Below are 18,532 nucleotides of genomic sequence, written 5' to 3'. Positions count from 1 at the left end.
TTTTTTGTTTGGTTGTGAGAGGAGTAAAGGTTATAAGTGTTTTGCGTGCCCGGCGATTTCTTGCTATCGAAAAATATGGATCAAAGGATTTGCATCAAATTTTGTGTAAAAAATAAAATAAAGTGCTCCGAAACACTTGAAATGTTGACGGTGGCATACGGTGAAACTGTTCTGAGTAAAAAAAATGTTTACAAGTGGTACAAACTCTTCCAAGATGGCCAGGAAGATGCCAATGACGAGCCTCGCTCTGGACGTCCAAGCACGTCAACAACTGATGAAAACGTTCAAGCAGTGAAAAAAATTGTTCTGGAAAATCGTCGAATCACTATCAGAGAAGTTGCTGAGGATGTTGGTATATCGCTTGGCTCGTGCCATGAAATTTTTTCTAAAGTTTTGGGCATGAGACGTGTGTCAGCGAAGTTTGTTCCGAAATTGCTAAATTTTGACCAAAAGAACCGTCGCATGAGCATCGCTCAAGAACTGTTGCATGACGTCAACGACGACCCAGATTTACTCAAAAGGGTCATAACTGGTGACGAATCATGGGTATATGGTTATGATATCGAAACCAAAGTCCAATCGTCCCAATGGAAGAGCCCAGATGAGCCAAGACCGAAAAAAGCACGCCAAGTTCGATCAAATGTCAAAGTTTTGCTCACTGTTTTCTTCGATTACCATGGCGTGGTGCATCAGGAGTTCTTATCATATGGACGTACGGTCAATAAACAGTATTATCTTGAAGTTATGCCCCGTTTGCGAGAAGCAATACGAAGAAAACGCCCAGAATTGTGGAAAAACAATTCTTGGCTTTTGCATCACGATAATGCTCCTGCTCACTCATCTTTGCTTGTGAGAGATTTTTTGGCCAAAAATAACACCACAATCATGCCTCAGCCACCATATTCACCGGATTTGGCCCCATGTGACTTTTTCTTGTTCCCAAAACTAAAGAGACCTATAAAAGGACGGAGATTTACAACGATTGAAGAGATAAAGACTGCATCGCTGGAAGAGCTCAAGGCTATACCGAAAAGTGCTTTGAGGATTGGAAAAACCGTTGGCATAAGTGTATTGTATCTTAGGGGGATTACTTTGAAGGGGACAACATAAATATTGATAAATAAATATTTTTTCTTAAAAATACAAAGTCACCTTACTTTTTGAACACACCTCGTATATTAATAATTTTGAAAAAGTAAGAGGGGTGCAATTAAAACAAGCAAGGGTTCAATTTTTTTGCCTTGTTTCTTTGCAAAAATATTAAGTATTACTAAAGACATCGCAGTTGCAAAAAACGAAAAAATTATCATAGTTTTTATTTTTTTTTGGGACAACTGAAGGGGTTCAATTAAAATAATTAGCATTTTTTGGGGGTTCAATTAGAGATATTTCGAATGGTATTTTTTTTCACTGTCCATTATACTTTGCAGGCTGGGGTAAGGGGGGTAGAGACTTGGCTAATCTTTCTTCACCTCATTCAGTCATCAATAACCAATGAGCTTGTCCTTTATTACTCCCCTATTTATCCAAGAGGGGAAAAAATTGAATCGAAAGATATAGCTTTAGCTGTTGTTGGAAGTTATCTTTCTAAAAAGAGAGACAAGAAACACGTTATATTCCATAAAAAGACTACCTGTGAAAAGAGAAAAAATTGTAATAATTTTAATAAATACTCGAAGAGGAGAAAAAATATGTGCATTAATTCCGATGCTTATTTTAACATGTGACATCTGGTTCTATTTGGTTCATAAAAAAACGTAGTTTGTTTCATCTCAAAGGCTCTTTACATACATTCACCTCCGCGTGGTAAGAACCGGGCAACGAAAAAAATTTGTTCACAGGGAAGGAATGTACAATCGTTCTTAAGTTGCAACGATTATCGGAAATCGTAGACTCGCGCGAGGTAATGAGCGGCTAAACGAGAGTAGCCGCGCTCGGTTCGCGAGAGAGAGAGAGAGATCGTAGGGGCAATGACCGGGAGGGGAGGCTCCGACCGGTAGTATGACTGTGCCACTCAGTCTGTTCGCCGGCCGATATAACCTCCATCCTTCCCGAGTTTTCTCGTGAGTTTGTTTGCCATTGACATTGCGATTTGCGTGGGTGAGTGCTAGCAGCAGCAGCAGCAGCAGTAGCAGCAGCGATAACTGCAGTAGCAGCAGCAGCAGCAACAGAAATAGCAGCAGCACCAGTAGCAGCAACAACAACAGCGGCAATAGTTAAGAGGCAGCACAGCGAGCATCGAGGAGTCGTCCAACAACTTGTTGTTCGGATACGGTTGGCCACCGTATCCTCATCGATATCGCGGTAGGTGCACCTTTATTCCCGTTGTTAATCGCTGTATTAATTTTGGCGTGCGAATCCGCGCAGCGAGCGCGAAGAATTTGTTTATCGCGTGCGAGTAGGTAGTTCGCGGTAATCGCGGTTTTTTCTCTCTCTCTCGATCAGCGTGTGTTGTCATTCACGCGTGCGTGCGTAAGTCTCTCGGCCGATTCCCCGTGTAAATTAATTAGTTAAATAAAGTACATCATTGTCATTATTTCTGAGTTCGATAGTCGTTATTGTGTTTTTCCTTTGTCCGGAGGTCGTGCCAGTGTTTATTTTCAGGGGATTCGAATTCGCCGGTTGCGAAGCACGAATCTTGCGATTATCGATAGACGCGAGTCGATAACTTAGGTTCCGGAGGCGGCCGCAGGAGCGCTACTAGTAAGAGCGGCAGCGCCGCCAAGTGGCGAGTTGGGGGAACCCAACTCGGAGAAGTAGAAGACTCTGCGCAGGCGCACTTCGGGGCAAGGTAGGTTACTGTGCTTTAAGCACATAGATGACGAGGCGTCGTTTAGTCACATTCAAAGGTACGTTTGCGTGATTTTAGACTGAACGGCAGCCTGTTACAAAGTATATAAAAACCGTGATTTAATCGAGTAACTCGAAAAAAAGAACTTCTAGAATTTTTCAATCGAAAACGAAGGGCTTTAAGAAAAAATTTTACTGAATAAAAAGTTCTTGAAATTAATCAAGAAACACATTAAAATTTTCATATTTTTTTGACAAATTTTTTAATTTTTCTATAAATTGCGAATTTTTAAAAATCAAAAGTTTCAAAAAGATCTAAAAATTTCCACCGTATTCCTTGATTAATACTAAGAACTTTTTTTTCAGTAAAATTTTGTTCTTAAACCCTTCGTTTTCGATTTAAAAATTCCGAAAATGTTTTTTAATCTTTTTGTGTTCCGACCGCCATCTTATGTGCTTAAACTTTTTATTCTCCAATGTAAATCACTATAACTTTTAGTTTAACTATCGAGACCACGATAGTTGCATGAAAACTATGAAATTTTGAATGATTTCCATGTGAAAAGTCGAAGAATAAAAAAATTTTTTTAATAACCAAGTTTTTCTGGATAAAATCAGATATAACTTTTGATCTGTTCATTTTTTCGAAAATCTGAAGTCAGATTCTGAAAGATCATTATACTTTATATTGAAATTGGTTATTTACAAATTATATAGACCCAATTTAGTGATTTTCATATTTAAGTCCGTGAAAACTAGAGCAACGTATATTATATATAGCAACGGGTTAAGGACTCCGTCTTGGGATACACCTTTATAGGAACGTTTGCGTATGTTAGTGTCAAGTTCAAAAAACAATAGTTTGTGATATATTAAAAATTTAACAAATTTCAAAGCTTTGTTATAGAACCAGTAAGTGGCTAATTTTGTAAATAGTATCTGGCTGTGGACTTTGTTAAAAGTGCTACTGATATCAAGAAAGACTGCAAATACGTGTTCATTATTTTTGAAAGTATTTTCAAGATCTAGTCTAAAACTAATCAAATTATCAATACAAGACATTCCTTTTCCGAAACCTAATTAACTCTTGAGCAATATATTTTGATTTTTCACCCACGACCTCAGTGCTTGTGAAACCATTAATTGAAACATTTTACAAATACGTGATATCAGAGCTAATGGTCGCAAGCCTTTGCCATTTAGTTTATCCAAAAAGTATATGTATGTGTCTAATCAATGTTTTGGATAAACGTTATTAGAATAACATTAATTTATATGTAGAGTAGTCAGAAGTGATATTTAATAGCTAAATTGTGCAAAACTTTGTAATTAATTCCATCCATGCCAGGTGCAGACTTATCACCCTTTGGATTCAAAGCTGTATTAAATTCTACAAAACTGAAAGGTTCATTAAAGAGGAAATTGTTGGTTGAATCAGGAATTAGGTTTGGGTCAGAGAGTATCCATTGAGGACATAGTTTTTTTTAAGGTTGATTCTGTATTGTTATTTCTATTTTGATATTCATCTAAGCTGTGGGAGTTTATTTTTATCCATTTGTTTTTGAAAATTTTGTCCTGATACTACGTGTATTTCAAATTGAGATTATGATTTGTTTCTGTAAATTTACGAACGGATTCTTTTTTTAACATTGAAGGTTTTCTTTGCTAATGCTTTTAAGTCTTTTGTATTCAATCAAATCATCTATTTTACCTAAAATTTCTCATTTTTTATAAGCGACCTGTCTAAGTCGTTTCACTTTTTTGCAGTTTTTATCCCACCACACTACAGGATTTCTAGTGTTTTTTATTATAATTTCCTTTTTTTGGCGTACTTCTCGAAACAGTCTCATAGATAGTTTTAATAAATAGTTCCTATTTTTCAATAGTGCTTAAATTGTTTTAATCTAAGTTCAGAAAAGTTTGGTAGTTTTAATCGAGGATTTCAATTACTTGTGTTCAATTCGCTTTTCGATTGAATTTTATGATATGTTAAATGTTTGATTGAAGGATTGTTTATAACATAAAATTTTTTCCCGTTATAAGTAATGAATACAAGAAAGTGATCCGAAGCCCCTCGTGTCATCAATTACAGTAACGTTAAATAAATGTGTTATGTTGATCATAGATTATACCAAGTCGATATTAGATTTGACTCCATTACTTATATTAACGTGTATATATGTATTAGAGTTATATATAAACGGTCAAATTTTTCAGAATTCATACAGTTTTACGTCATTTATGTCAGTTTTATCATAGTTATACAGTTCATTACAGGAGTTGAAATCACCAAGTAGTATACAATTATTTTTAATTCTGAGATAGTTGCATAGTATACTCCAGTTAGACTCGTTTAAAGATAAGTCTAGGGGTTTATAGCAGGCAACCATTGCTATGAACTATATTAAATTATCGATTTCAATACCACATAATTCAATGTGCACACTTATATTTGAAATATTTTTTAGTTTGATATAGTTATAAAATTTTCGTATTAAAAAAACTATACCTCCACCTATACATATTCCTTATATTTTCGTAATGTGGTAAAGCCTGGGTATAAAAATGTATTATTGTCTGTTAGCCACGATTCAACGTAAACAAACACATTGACATCATTTATAATTTTAATTATTTAATTTTTTTGTTGCACACACTGCATGAATTCTAGTAAAGTATCCATAATTTTTAAGCATATAGCGATTATTATCACTACATATTTCGTATGTTAATACTGCAATCTAACATCTGTTTGTATTCTGTTTGATTTTCATCAGAGGTGAATTCGTCAACTTCCATATCATTTTTTTCGATAGTTGCTGGTATATGTTTATTGATATTTGTAATCCTTCTTTTAACAGATTGTCTTTTGATATTTGAATGTAAGTCAGTCAGCATAACTCTCAATTTGTCCATATTACTGAAGTACTTAGCCGCAATCTTTGGAGACTGTTTGTATTTCTTTCCGTACGTATCAATCAAGAAGTTACAAAGCTGAAAAATAGTCTATGGATTGAGTATTTTTGACTTTTTTCTTATCTGGTTTGATGTTCTTAGCCAAGTTAGGTTGTACATATGTTTTAAGTTTGTTAGTATTTACAGACGAAGTCAAGACGTTGAAAGTGCTCTTTTTAGTGGTGATGGTTTGTTAAATAATTGTCCATTAAACTCACGAAAAAGCTTGTCTGAAGAACTTTCATGCTTGACTATTGTGGTTGCTGCCAAAGTCTCTTAAGGCTCATAAGTAATCTCGAGAGTTTCAATACATGGTTATGCTTGCGTGTAGTTACGAGGGTGGGTTAATAAGTCCTTAGAATAGATGGAAAAACAATTTTTTTTTGGTAATTTTTTTTATTTTTCAACATAATCTCCTTTTAGCTTAATACACTTTTCCAGGCATCCTTCAAGTTTTTTTTAAGCCATCAGAAACAATAATTTTGGAATTTCCTCAAAATAGCCTTTTGTTTGTGTTATAACCTTCACGTTCGAGATGAATCGTTGTCCGGCAATCTTTTAGGTTTGGGAATAAAAAAAATCACTAGGGGGCAAATTTGATAAATACGGTGGATGGTCTAATTCGAACTTCAATTCCTTAATTTTAGCCATGGAAATTAAGCAAATGAGCACTCGTGCATTGTCTTGATGAAACAGAATTTTTTTTTGTTCAAATGAGGACGTTTTTCCTTTACTTTTCCGCTTAACCGGCCCAACAACGACGCTTAATACTCTCTGGTGATTATTTGTCCTTTTTCTAAATAGTCGACGAAGCTAATTCCATGTGCATCCCAAAAAACAGTGGCCATAACCTTCAGCCGATTTCACTATCTTCGCCTTCTTTGAAGTTGGTTGACCTTTCACAATCCGCTGTTTTGACTGTTTCTTCGTCTTAGGAGTGTAATGGTGTATCCAAGTTTCGTCTACAGTTATGAATCGACACAGAAAGTCGTCCCGATTATAATGGATATGCGCGAAGAGGGTCTCAGCGGCCACCACACGACTGCGTCTGTTCTTGACTGAGAGCAAACACGGTACCCATCTTGACGAAATTTTTCTCAGTACCTTTTGAAACCTAACCCCTGTGGCCTCAACTATTTCGCGCAATTTTATTCTTAGTTAATTCAACACCATGCCGTGGATTTTATTAATCATTTCTGGAGTGCTCACGTTTACAGGACGGATTGAATGATGTTCATCTGCAGTCAATGTACGGCCACGTTCAAATGCATTTATCTAATTGTAAACAGTTGCAAACACAGGGGCAGATACACCATGAACTGTATCTAACTCAGCTTTTATTTCTTTCAGTGTAAGGCCTTTTAAATAGAAATATTTTATCACCACTGGGAATTCACTTTTTTCCATTATTAACAAGAAACAAAAGTTGTTCCCTTTGATCAAAGATAAAAACGGAACTACGCGATAGATCTGGCTGAAACTTCGGCAGCACTCTATTTAATAGTGACGCTTGCTGGTGCAACATAAGTTGGGATGCTTTGAGCGCTATCTCTTGGATTTTCTAAGAACTTATTGACCCACCCTCGTAGTATCGTGTACAGTTTCAATTTTATCCTGTAAATTGCTGTCGTTTTTACAAAACCTAACAATGTATCCTTTTTTTCTACAATTGTACCATAAAATCTTGTTTGTAGTGAGGTATACATAATAAAATGAGTTATCGTAATTGATAGTAATTTCGTTCGGACTTGTTGGCGTCGTCTGGATCAATAAATAATTGTCTTTGATAGCTCACAAATATGTGAACCCTAATTCAGCGAATCTAAGTTTGATGTTTTCGATTTTAGAAAAATACCTTTAGCCTTTAACATTGAAACAATTTCTTCGTTAGGTATACTATGATGAACGTTAGAGAAAATTATGCGCCTCAAATTCGTAATATATGGTCTCTCATTTTCAGTACATGACATCGGTACATAATAGTGTTGCTTTCATTAGTTACAAGTCTCTACCCAATCTTTCATCGTTTAAATAGCAACAAAATCTGTTTTGTGAAATTTTCGATACGGCAATAATATTCGCAGCCATATTTTTAATAGCTATGATTGTTAAATAGTCTGTAACTTTAAGTTCATCTATGGTATCAATTATAATTGCTTATTCTTTTTTCAATAGCATACTGTCACTGAGCACTCTGGAAAAAGTTAGGCCTTCATTCATTTCACTTTGAGCTATGTTTCTACTATCATTTTTTTTGTTGGGTTTACACTTTTTGAACTTGGAATTGTGCCTGAGCTTTGACTAGCAGCTCTTGCTCAATTACATCTTTTTGCACTTCCTTATTAGTGAGACATTGCACCTCTTTGCAAAAATACACTATTTACTATGAAATGAGAAGTTTCTAATTTACAGGCTAAAAATTTATATGTAGAACAATTACGATTCGGGCCACGGCGTACACGAAAGGTACAATTACGGCTCCATTCGCATGACTATTATTACTACTGTGGGCAAAAAGTAAGGTGAATTTTCAATTTAAACTTCGCGGGCTTAACATTTCGGGCTAGTTCTTTTTTTCTTGAGTTGGTAGGACTGCGAATGACATCTGGGACAAATTTCATGTCAATGTCATCATCAGTAATATATTTACGCTTGTGTTTACCAAACGACCAAGAGTGCATGTTTCGATTTTTACAATGTCTGATTTAATTGAGCAAAGAAGTGCCATCAAATTTTGTTTGCGGAATGAAATTTCGGCTGCGGAAACGTTGAGGATGTTGCGGAAGGCCTTTGGTGATTCTACCATGTCGCAGAAAAATGTTTATAAGTGGTACAAAGACTTCAAAGAGGGTCGAGAACGTGTTGATGACTTGGAGCGCTCCGGACGACCATCGACGTCAACAGATGACCAACACGTCAATAAAGTGAAGGAATTAGTGCTCGACAATCGTCGGTTGACTGTTAGAGACCTTACTGATATGATCGGAATATCAGAAGGATCTGTGAAAACAATTTTGAAAGACCATTTGGGCCTACGAAAAGTCAAATCTCGTTTGGTACCGAAAACGCTCAATTTCTTGCAAAAAAGTCGCCGCGTTGATGTGTGTGAAACAATGCTTTCTGACTATCAGGACAAGCTCAAATGCATGATTACGGGAGATGAGACTTGGATTTATGCTTACGACCCTGAAACAACCGACCAATCAAGTGAATATCGTGCTAAAGGCGAGGCCAGACCGAAAAGAGCACGTCAAAGTCGTTCAAAAATCAAGTTCATGATGACAGTTTTCTTCGATTTTCGTGGTGTGGTGCACTATGAATTCCTTCCACCCGGCCAAACTGTTAATAAGGAATATTATTTGAGCGTTATGCGTCGTTTGCGTTAAGCAATTCGTCTAAAAAGACCAGAATTATGGGCCACCAACTCTTGGTTTTTGCATCACGATAATGCACCATCTCACACTGCACTCGTTCTTCGTGACCATTTCGCCAAAAATTCGACGCATATCGTTCCGCAACCACCGTATTCACCTGATTTGGCTCCGTGTGACTTCTGGCTATTCCCAAAACTCAAGAGACCACTCCGGGGAACGCGTTTCGAGTCGATTGAGGAGATAAGAGCTGAATCGAAGAAGGCGCTGATGGCTATACCGGAAAGGGACTATTTGGCATGTTTCGAGGATTGGAAAAAACGTTGGCATAAGTGTATTTTATCGGGAGGGGATTACTTCGAAGGGGATGACATTGATGTAGAAGAATAAATAAAGATTTTTCATTTTACAAACAAATTCACCTTACTTTTTGCCCACAGTAGTATATCAGGTATAAATTGAATTTAAGCATACAAAGGAATTATTAGTAAATAATAGTTTTCTTAAAAATCAAATAAATTTTCATATTTCAAAGTAATATAGTTCACTCATAAAGGAAGGCCTGGTAATAAAATAATATAAATTTCCATTACCGTCATTAATGACTTTTGACTAATATTTCTATGAAGAAAATGAATATCATATATTAAATGTGTGTGACTAATAGTTGAAAAGTAGAATATCAAACACATTTTTAAATTTTTGTTGATCTGTTTTTTTTTTTTTTTTTATTGTGTCATTTTATACATATTTATTTTATTTGTATAAGAAATCTGAAAATAATTTTCAGCATGCATGCCATTTTTATATAGATTTCATTACTTTTAAAACTTTACAAATAATATTACGTATCATGACAGCAAAATAACCCAATAGGATTCAATTTGCTTAAATAAATAAAAAAAAAAGTATCATGACATTGATGCAAAGTAAATTTAAAAATAGGAAATTTATTAAATTTTTTTGAGATTTATCTAAAATAATATAAAACGGTTAAAAAAGAACTATGACTGTTAACGAAACCTTCATTTAACTTTTTATTCTGCCAAAAATGAGTCAAAAAAGTTTCCTTGTTTTTCGTACACGAAAGCGAAATAAACAGTGTCGCTTCAAGTTATCGACAGCTTTTATCGCATGCGAAAAAGTGTCGAAAGAATAACATTATCGTGCGCGACTCGAAAGAAACATTTTTTCCGCATGCGAAAACAACCTCTCGCTGTGTAGATAATTTTATACATATAAAATCTTCATAATTAATCTTCTTTCTTCTTAATTGCGTTTTCTATACTGAGATTTCATATGAGATCCTAGAATGTTAAATACATTTTTATTTTTTTTAATAAATAAGTAAAGATGTTAGTAGTCTACCACATTTTAGTTTTACCTTCAATAAACAAGAACAACAAGAATTCTTAAAATGCAATTATTTTATGAATCCTTACTATTCCAGCTTTCAAAAACATTTTAAATGTCAAGAAAATATAAAAATTATTACTTATTATGAAATTATTTGTCTAGGATTTGTTGAAGATATTCTCTTGCTCAGTAATTTCCACTGATCGCTCTGCATAATGAAAAAAACCCTTTTCAAATTCATTTTGTTATTGTTATAAAAGCTATTGATATATTGAAATAAAAAAATTAGAACTATACTTCGATCTACAAAAACCTGTTAAGAATTTTCGAAATTTCAAATTTTGTTATTACTAAGTTGTTGGTCAACATCACAAATATGTATAATTTAGCTATCTATATTTTTTATGAAATCAATCACTTCAGAATTGAATTAGCTTTATTTAGTGAAAGTTTTATAATACATATAATTGTTTATAAATATTTTGTCATAAGAAGTCAATTTTTCTTATTTACTTTGGACAAACAATACAGAAAACTTCTTTAAAATTTCGGAAAACTTTCACAAAATATAGCTTATTTAATTTTGAAACTATTGATATTTAAAAAAATATAGGCAACAGTTCAAAAGTTATTAACCATGATTGGTTAAGAATCAGGGCCTCAGTGTAATGCCATATCACCAAATCACTTCTATAATTTTTTTAATGAATACTTAAAACTTACATTTGATATATACATACTTGGTAAGTTAACCATTAACGTAGTAATGAACAAATTTTAAATTTTAAAAATCTGTATCAGGCTTTTGTCGATTGAAGTTGCATATTTCTTAGCTATGAAGGTTATAATATTATATAAATAAATATGAGTCATTTATTTTGAAAGTGATCTAACTCCGTTTTTCAATTTTCTGCCGCTTACAATGGTTACATGTACAACTTCATGTTATTTATCAGTGACGCACTTCAGATTGCTTATATTCAGAGAAAATACGATACATTTTTTACACATAAGTTTTCCGAATTAATTAAACGTATATTTTTAAATTCATTCTAATGCAAAACTTTCAATATCTCGATTTGAAGATGAATGGAGTTAGGCCACTTTCAAAATAAGCGGCTCATATATTGAACAAAAATTGGACAAAAATATATAAAACTAAATAATAAAAGTATCTTCAAATTTTTTTACATCAATATAACAGTAACTTTTATGTATTTATTTATAGAAAATGCATTAAATATCCATTGTCACTTAATTATAATTAATAAATGGTCAACATTTCTTTTTACACAAGATAATAAGTTACTTTGAATTAAAATGTTAGAAGCTGACCATTAGCACAAATCCTGACAAATGAAATATATGTCCAACTAATTATGAAATATAAATTTTTTTCAAACTTCTAATATTTTTTTGCATGCTAAGTAAAATTTTTCATCAATGTAAATTGAAAGTCTGTATTAAGTCTACGATCACTGATGCGTATACCCTATTATGAGATCTTAGAAAAGATACTAATCCATGAAAAGAATTTATAGAGATTTTCCGTTCTCTAAAGATTGTTGTCTAGAGATTGTTGTCTAGAGATTGTAACTATAATATCAAACAACACATGTTAACATTACTTTGGCATTTAGAAATCTTAACACATCTAATTTTCAGTTGATTTCTTAAGAGAGATTTTATCTGATGGTTTTTGGTAGAAAAAATTAGAATAGTTTATAACAAAACTAAAAATGACACTATAAATTAATTTATGTTTACTTTGATCAATTGAATTTGTGACAAATTTGAAAATTTTAGATTTTTTTATGTATATTTTAATTTATTATAAAATTAAATTAATTTATTAATAAATTAAAATTTATTAAAATACATGTACACATTTCCTAAAACTATTTAGAACTCAAATCATAAAATGTGTTAAAACTTAAAACTTAGCTATATTAATAGTTCCTCAACATAAATTCTTAGAAACTCTGATCTTCATACCATCATAAGTTGAAGGGTATAAACCAGATACAAAGAATGTGCAAAATCTATTCTAACAACTTAATTAAAAAAATATTCATCCTATGAATAGGATTTTTATTTTCTTATTCCTAAAAACTTTCTTTGACTTTATTATTTGATAATAAAACAAACTTACCTGTATAGGAAGCTTGAGTGTAAATTTAAAATTATAAACAAAATTTTCTATTTTCAATAATCATATCTTTTATAATTGAGAAATTGTATAGAAGATTAATAAAATCGATAATAATTATGATACACATAAAATACAATTACTCAATATTTCAATGAAACATTTAGTGTACATATATTCATTGTACAAAGTGAGTATTACATAATACTTAGTTAAAGTTAAAAAAATGATCGGAGTTGTTACATAAATACTTTATTCGTTAAATCAACTTAAGTAAAACAAGTGCTCCACATGTATTGAGAAAAATCACAAAAATATGTAACAGAGAATATAACAGTATTGTTTTAATTATTCTTGGTTAAATTTTCTAATACTCCGGAACAACTGAATTATTAAGGCTCTGATATTATCAGTATTATATAACATTATAAATTTATTATATTTATAATATGTTAAATAACGAAATCTTATCGCCAACTTACAGTAGGATAAAGTGGTTGTAAATAAGCAGATTTCTTCAGACGACCTGTAGACGAATTGAATTGATAAAAAGGCATTTTGATTTGATGCAATTAATGAATAGACACACAAAATACGTGAAATTCTTGAAGTTGATCAACAGTATAAAGAAATAAAATCTTCTAATGAGATAGAAAATGGCTCTTGAAATGCATCTCACAATTATGAAATTGTACTTGAAAAATACTTAACTTCTCTTTAATTATAAATAGCGTTTGATTTTCGATCCGTGGACTACTTGGTTAGATATTCGTATGTTCTAGCAGAGATTAGAAGGGAGGTTCAGGGTTGGGCGATTCTGTCAAAAAGCTTCCAGTAGTTGACTTCAAACCATTGGAGACTGTATACAGGAGGCGAGGCAGGCCTATACCGCCCGTGTTAAAGCGTTCGGCAAACCCAAGTCACAGTCCCAAAGTAATTAGCCGATTTTAGCGCTGCGTGCGGTAGTTAGTGAACTACTAGAAGACTTACAATATGAGCGCAGCTTATCGATCATGGAGACGTATACATTCTCAATGTTATCGACCACGGTACTGTAGGTGACGAAGATAACCCGCACGCGAATATCTTTTTTTATAAAAAGGGATAAAATAATTTTATAGAAAAAGAATACTGTTTTACGATAAAAAAGTCTTGCTATTTTGTTCGTAAATGTACATTTTCAAAGTTGAGTGAATAACGTTGAATTTCCTATCTTGAAAAAAAAAATATATATATAATAACTAAATTTTTCGAAAAAGTTTTAGAAGTTTGTTTAAATGAGATTGTTACACACACGCACACACACTTAGAATGATTTTCAAGGTTATTTGAAGGTCACAGTGATTTTTTGAATAGGAACCCCTATTTTTGATTCCGGATTTGGAAATAACGAGAAATTCTACGTTTAGATGAGGTATTATGTGTGGGGTTTGATTGATGATGATATTCCCGCATATATTTAATATAAACAATTAAATAATCAATATAAAAACTGAAATTAATATTTTGACTGTTTGCGTAGTTCTTTAGATTTTAATTTTTTTGCACATCATGGACAATATTGTGTCACTTGCACGCCATTTTCATTCGTCTTTCTAAATAGTAAATTATGAATTTGTATGTTAATTTTATTACATGATCTGCACAATCAACAAACGCTAGAGAATTCGTTTTTATTATTTTTTGAACAATGAACTGCATACTATCTCTAGTCATGCCATTATTACACTCAATTATAAAGGTCACACAATTTTCAACCATCTTAATTAATTCAAAAACATTGTCGCTAGACTTAATTAAGCCACCAAATCTCTCTCTAGCATTTGTAAGTTGATGGCATGTAGCATCATTGGAGAACGATTCTAAATGCAGATTGAAATTTTCGCACTCGTTGGACTTGATTATTTCACGGACGACCCAGCCAGACACGTTTGATATCAATAGATCGTCTGTATTGATCACGTTATAAATATGGTCCTACAGTACCATGGTCGATAACATGAAGACTGTATACATCTCCATGGTCGATAAGCTGCACTCATATTGTAAGTCTTCTAGTGGTTCACTAACTACAGCGCGCGGCGCTAAAATCGGCTAATTCCCTCCGAGAAAAAGAGAAAGTTGCCTAGATAAAAGGTCTCTGACTCGCCTCCTGTATACAGTCTCCATGCTTCAGACAATCAGACTTCACAATTTTCGCTGCCACTTTACGAAAATTGTGAGGTCTGAAGTTAACTGCTGGAAGCTTTTTGACAGTATCGCCCAACTCTGAGGGAGATTATTAAAACTGTGTATGTGTAATGTGTATTACCAATATTACCATCCAGAAAAGTCGACGGTGGCGTTCCTAGCGGCCACTGTTTGAACAATGTCCCAGTATGAGTGGGTGTAAGCGCTAACAGAGAATAGGTAAAGTCGAATGAAGGGAAGTATAGTCTGCATTGAGGAGGGAGATAGTAGCAGAATCACAGAATTATAAAAACGTATACCTGGGGCAGAGGGTAGGCACAATTTCTTGGAGAAATTACAAAAATTGTCTAGCTATCGCGATACTATTGCGGGCATCTTCTCTTGCAAGTACCATAAAAATTGACTTTGGAAGAAAGCTACAGAAATCATTCTGACTTTCTGACTTTGATAACAGCTCGTGGTTTCAAAAGTCACATCACGAGATTTTATACGCAAAGATCATTATGCGATTAGGATAAGTTTAGTCATTATATTGCCAATTCTGATTGACCGATTGGTCAATCAATCTGGACCGAGTCCAGACTGGCTTGAATACTGCTTTCTATAGTAGAAGTTTATTTTCAATTGTTAGCTCTAATTTTTCTTCAATTAGCTAGTACATTTTCCTCCATTTCAATCCTAGTTGTTTCCTCTTTGTGAATATATGTTCTTTCCATGTCAACCTTCTATCCAGATGTATACCTAAGGATTTGACATGGTCTTTCTGCGTATGTATTTGTCATTGAACGAAATATGTGGACACGTATTTTAACGGAGAGTAAATGTGGTGTGAATTGATTTACTCTCGTTTACTATTATTCTCCACGCATTTAGCCAGTTTTGGAGATAGTTATTAACGTAATTTTATAGTGTTTCCCATGCTATTGTTGTTTCTTGATGTGTTGTTAATATTGCTGTATCGTCTGGATATGTTACTGTCAGAATATTTGGAGGCTTTGGTAGGTCCGATGTGTATAGCAGGTAGAGCGTTGGTCCTAAAATACTACCCTGTTGTACACCTGCTTTTATTACTTGCCGTGTTGATACTTTTTTATTGATTTTTATCTGAAATGTTCTGTCTTGCAGGTAAGATTGAGGTAAATCACTATAACATTTGGGAAAAAATCCCCCTACGTTGAGAAATATGCCCGTACAGTACAGTTTGTTTTCTATGGATTTCCTTTCTGTTGATACTATTCTTTTCACTTGTTCGATCGTGGAATAATGACTTCTGAATCCGATTTAGTAGTCCGGGATAAGTTTTCTATCTATTACGATTTGATTTATTCTTGCTGGTATGATTTTTTCATAGATTTTTCAGAGTACAGGCAGTAGACTAATTGGTCTGTATTAGGTCACAAGTTCATTTTCTTTACCGGGTCTAGGTATTAAAATAATCTGTGCTACTTTCTATTGAGAAGGTAAATAGCAATAACGGAAGCATGCATTAAATATTATTGTTATACGAGGTGTGTTCAAAAAGTAAGGTGACTTTGTATTTTTAAGAAAAAATATTTATTTATTTATCAATATTTATGTTATCCCCTTCAAAGTAATCCCCCTCAGATACAATACACTTATGCCAACGGTTTTTCCAATCCTGAAAGCACTTCTCATAAGCACTTTTCGGTATAGCCTTGAGCTCTTCCAGCGATGCAGTCTTTATCTCTTCAATCGATGCAAATCTCCGTCCTTTCATAGGTCTCTTTAGTTTTAGGAACAAGAAAAAATCACATGGGGCCTAATCCGGTGAATATGGTGGCTGAGGTATGATTATGGTGTTGTTTTTCGCCAAAAAATCTCTCACAAGCAAAGATGAGTGAGCAGGGGCATTATCGTGATGCAAAAGCCATGAATTGCTTTTCCACAATTCTGGGCGTTTTCTTCGTATTGTTTCTCGCAAACGGCGCATAACTTCAAGATAATACTGTTTATTGACCGTACGTCCATATGACAAGAACTCCTGATGCACCACGCCATGGTAATCGAAGAAAACAGTGAGCAAAACTTTGACATTTGATCGAACTTGGCGTGCTTTTTTCGGTCTTGGCTCATCTGGGCTCTTCCATTGGGACGATTGGACTTTGGTTTCGATATCATAACCATATACCCATGATTCGTCACCAGTTATGACCCTTTTGAGTAAATCTGGGTCGTCGTTGACGTCATTCAACAGTTCTTGAGCGATGCTCATGCGACGGTTCTTTTGGTCAAAATTTAGCAATTTCGGAACAAACTTCGCTGACACACGTCTCATGCCCAAAACTTTAGAAAAAATTTCATGGCACGAGCCAAGCGATATACCAACATCCTCAGCAACTACTCTGATAGTGATTCGACGATTTTCCAGAACAATTTTTTTCACTGCTTGATCGTTTTCATCAGTTGTTGACGTACTTGGACGTCCAGAGCGAGGCTCGTCATTAGCATCTTCCCGGCCATCTTGGAAGAGTTTGTACCACTTGTAAACATTTTTTTTACTCAGAACAGTTTCACCGTATGCCACCGTCAACATTTCAAGTGTTTCGGAGCACTTTATTTTATTTTTTACACAAAATTTGATGCAAATCCTTTGATCCATATTTTTCGATAGCAAGAAATCGCCGGGCACGCAAAACACTTATAACCTTTACGCCTCTCACAACCAAACAAAAAATGCTATACACTTGAAACTTGGTGCAAATGTTCGGGAAGAGTGTACCAACATAACAAAACAAAAAAATCGATAATCGAAAGTACGTTGCCCGTGAAATTTGAAAAGTCACCTTACTTTTTGAACACACCTCGTATATCGAAATGCTATCGTGGGAAGCTTTTTAATCATTTTTCCTGTAATGATATCATAACCAAGGGCTTTTTTATTATTTATGTTCTCAATGATTTTGAGTACTTCCTTTAGTTTAACTGGTTTCGATGGAGTGTTATCCTGTGAATTACGATCTTCTAGTAAGATTTCTTTTTCTTGCTCAGTGATTATACGTTGATGTGGTTTGAACACTTCGCTTAGATGATTTGCAAAAGTTGCCATTTTTTCCTCGTCCGATCTGACCCATTTTCCACAGTTTTCACGTATGGGTAGAAGGAATGAGGTTGGTCTATTTACTTTTTGTCGCTTTTCATAACGAGTAATCCGTTGCTTCGATTGGACAAAGTGTTTCTTCTGGAAGCTTGTATATTTTTTCCAGTCTGTTATTGTGAAATTGTTTACAGTTTTGTGCACAGTAGAGTTTAGAGTAACTATTATCGGTGAATGATCTGATGTAAGGTCAAAGCATGAGGAAGCTTACATATGTGTTTTATTCATACCTTCAACTATTGCGAAGTCAATCAAATTTGGTTTCTTGAACATGTCCGTTGGCTAATATATTGGTTCTCCAGTAGATATTGGAATGTATTTATTTAATTGTAATATTTCGTATAGTACTTTGCCTCTATATGTTGGAGTTGTTGATATTGAACCCCACCAGGAATGTTTAGCATTATAGTAGCTTCCTGCTATAAAGCGATTTCCTAGTGAATGAAAGAAATCTGTTCAACTTTGTTTATCCTCGATTATTACATTGGTTGCTTGAAGGTAGATTTCGCTGGCGTGTGTGTGAATGTAGTGGATTATTTTTGTTTTGATTATTATTGCAGTTCCTCCGTATGCTTTATTGAGTGGATGATTCGTTTTATATAAGGT

At 33.9% G+C, this 18,532-nt stretch overlaps 1 protein-coding gene across 1 annotated transcript in view; it reads right to left on the bottom strand.

The window, feature by feature from the left end:
• Positions 1-13,300, bottom strand: part of LOC131675272 (uncharacterized) — a 101,935-nt gene extending 88,635 nt beyond the window's left edge. The window contains exon 1 of the mRNA XM_058954200.1: positions 13,104-13,300. Coding sequence (XP_058810183.1) covers positions 13,104-13,178 — 75 coding nt within the window. The 5' untranslated portion in view covers positions 13,179-13,300. The remainder of the gene's footprint in view (positions 1-13,103) is intronic.
• Positions 13,301-18,532: the final 5,232 nt, after the last annotated feature.

The sequence above is a fragment of the Phymastichus coffea genome, unplaced genomic scaffold (genome assembly GCF_024137745.1).
Source record: "Phymastichus coffea isolate CEN01 unplaced genomic scaffold, Cenicafe_Pcof_1.1 PCOF00018, whole genome shotgun sequence".
NCBI lineage: Eukaryota > Metazoa > Arthropoda > Insecta > Hymenoptera > Eulophidae > Phymastichus > Phymastichus coffea.
This window is presented reverse-complemented; position numbering and strand designations above follow the sequence as displayed.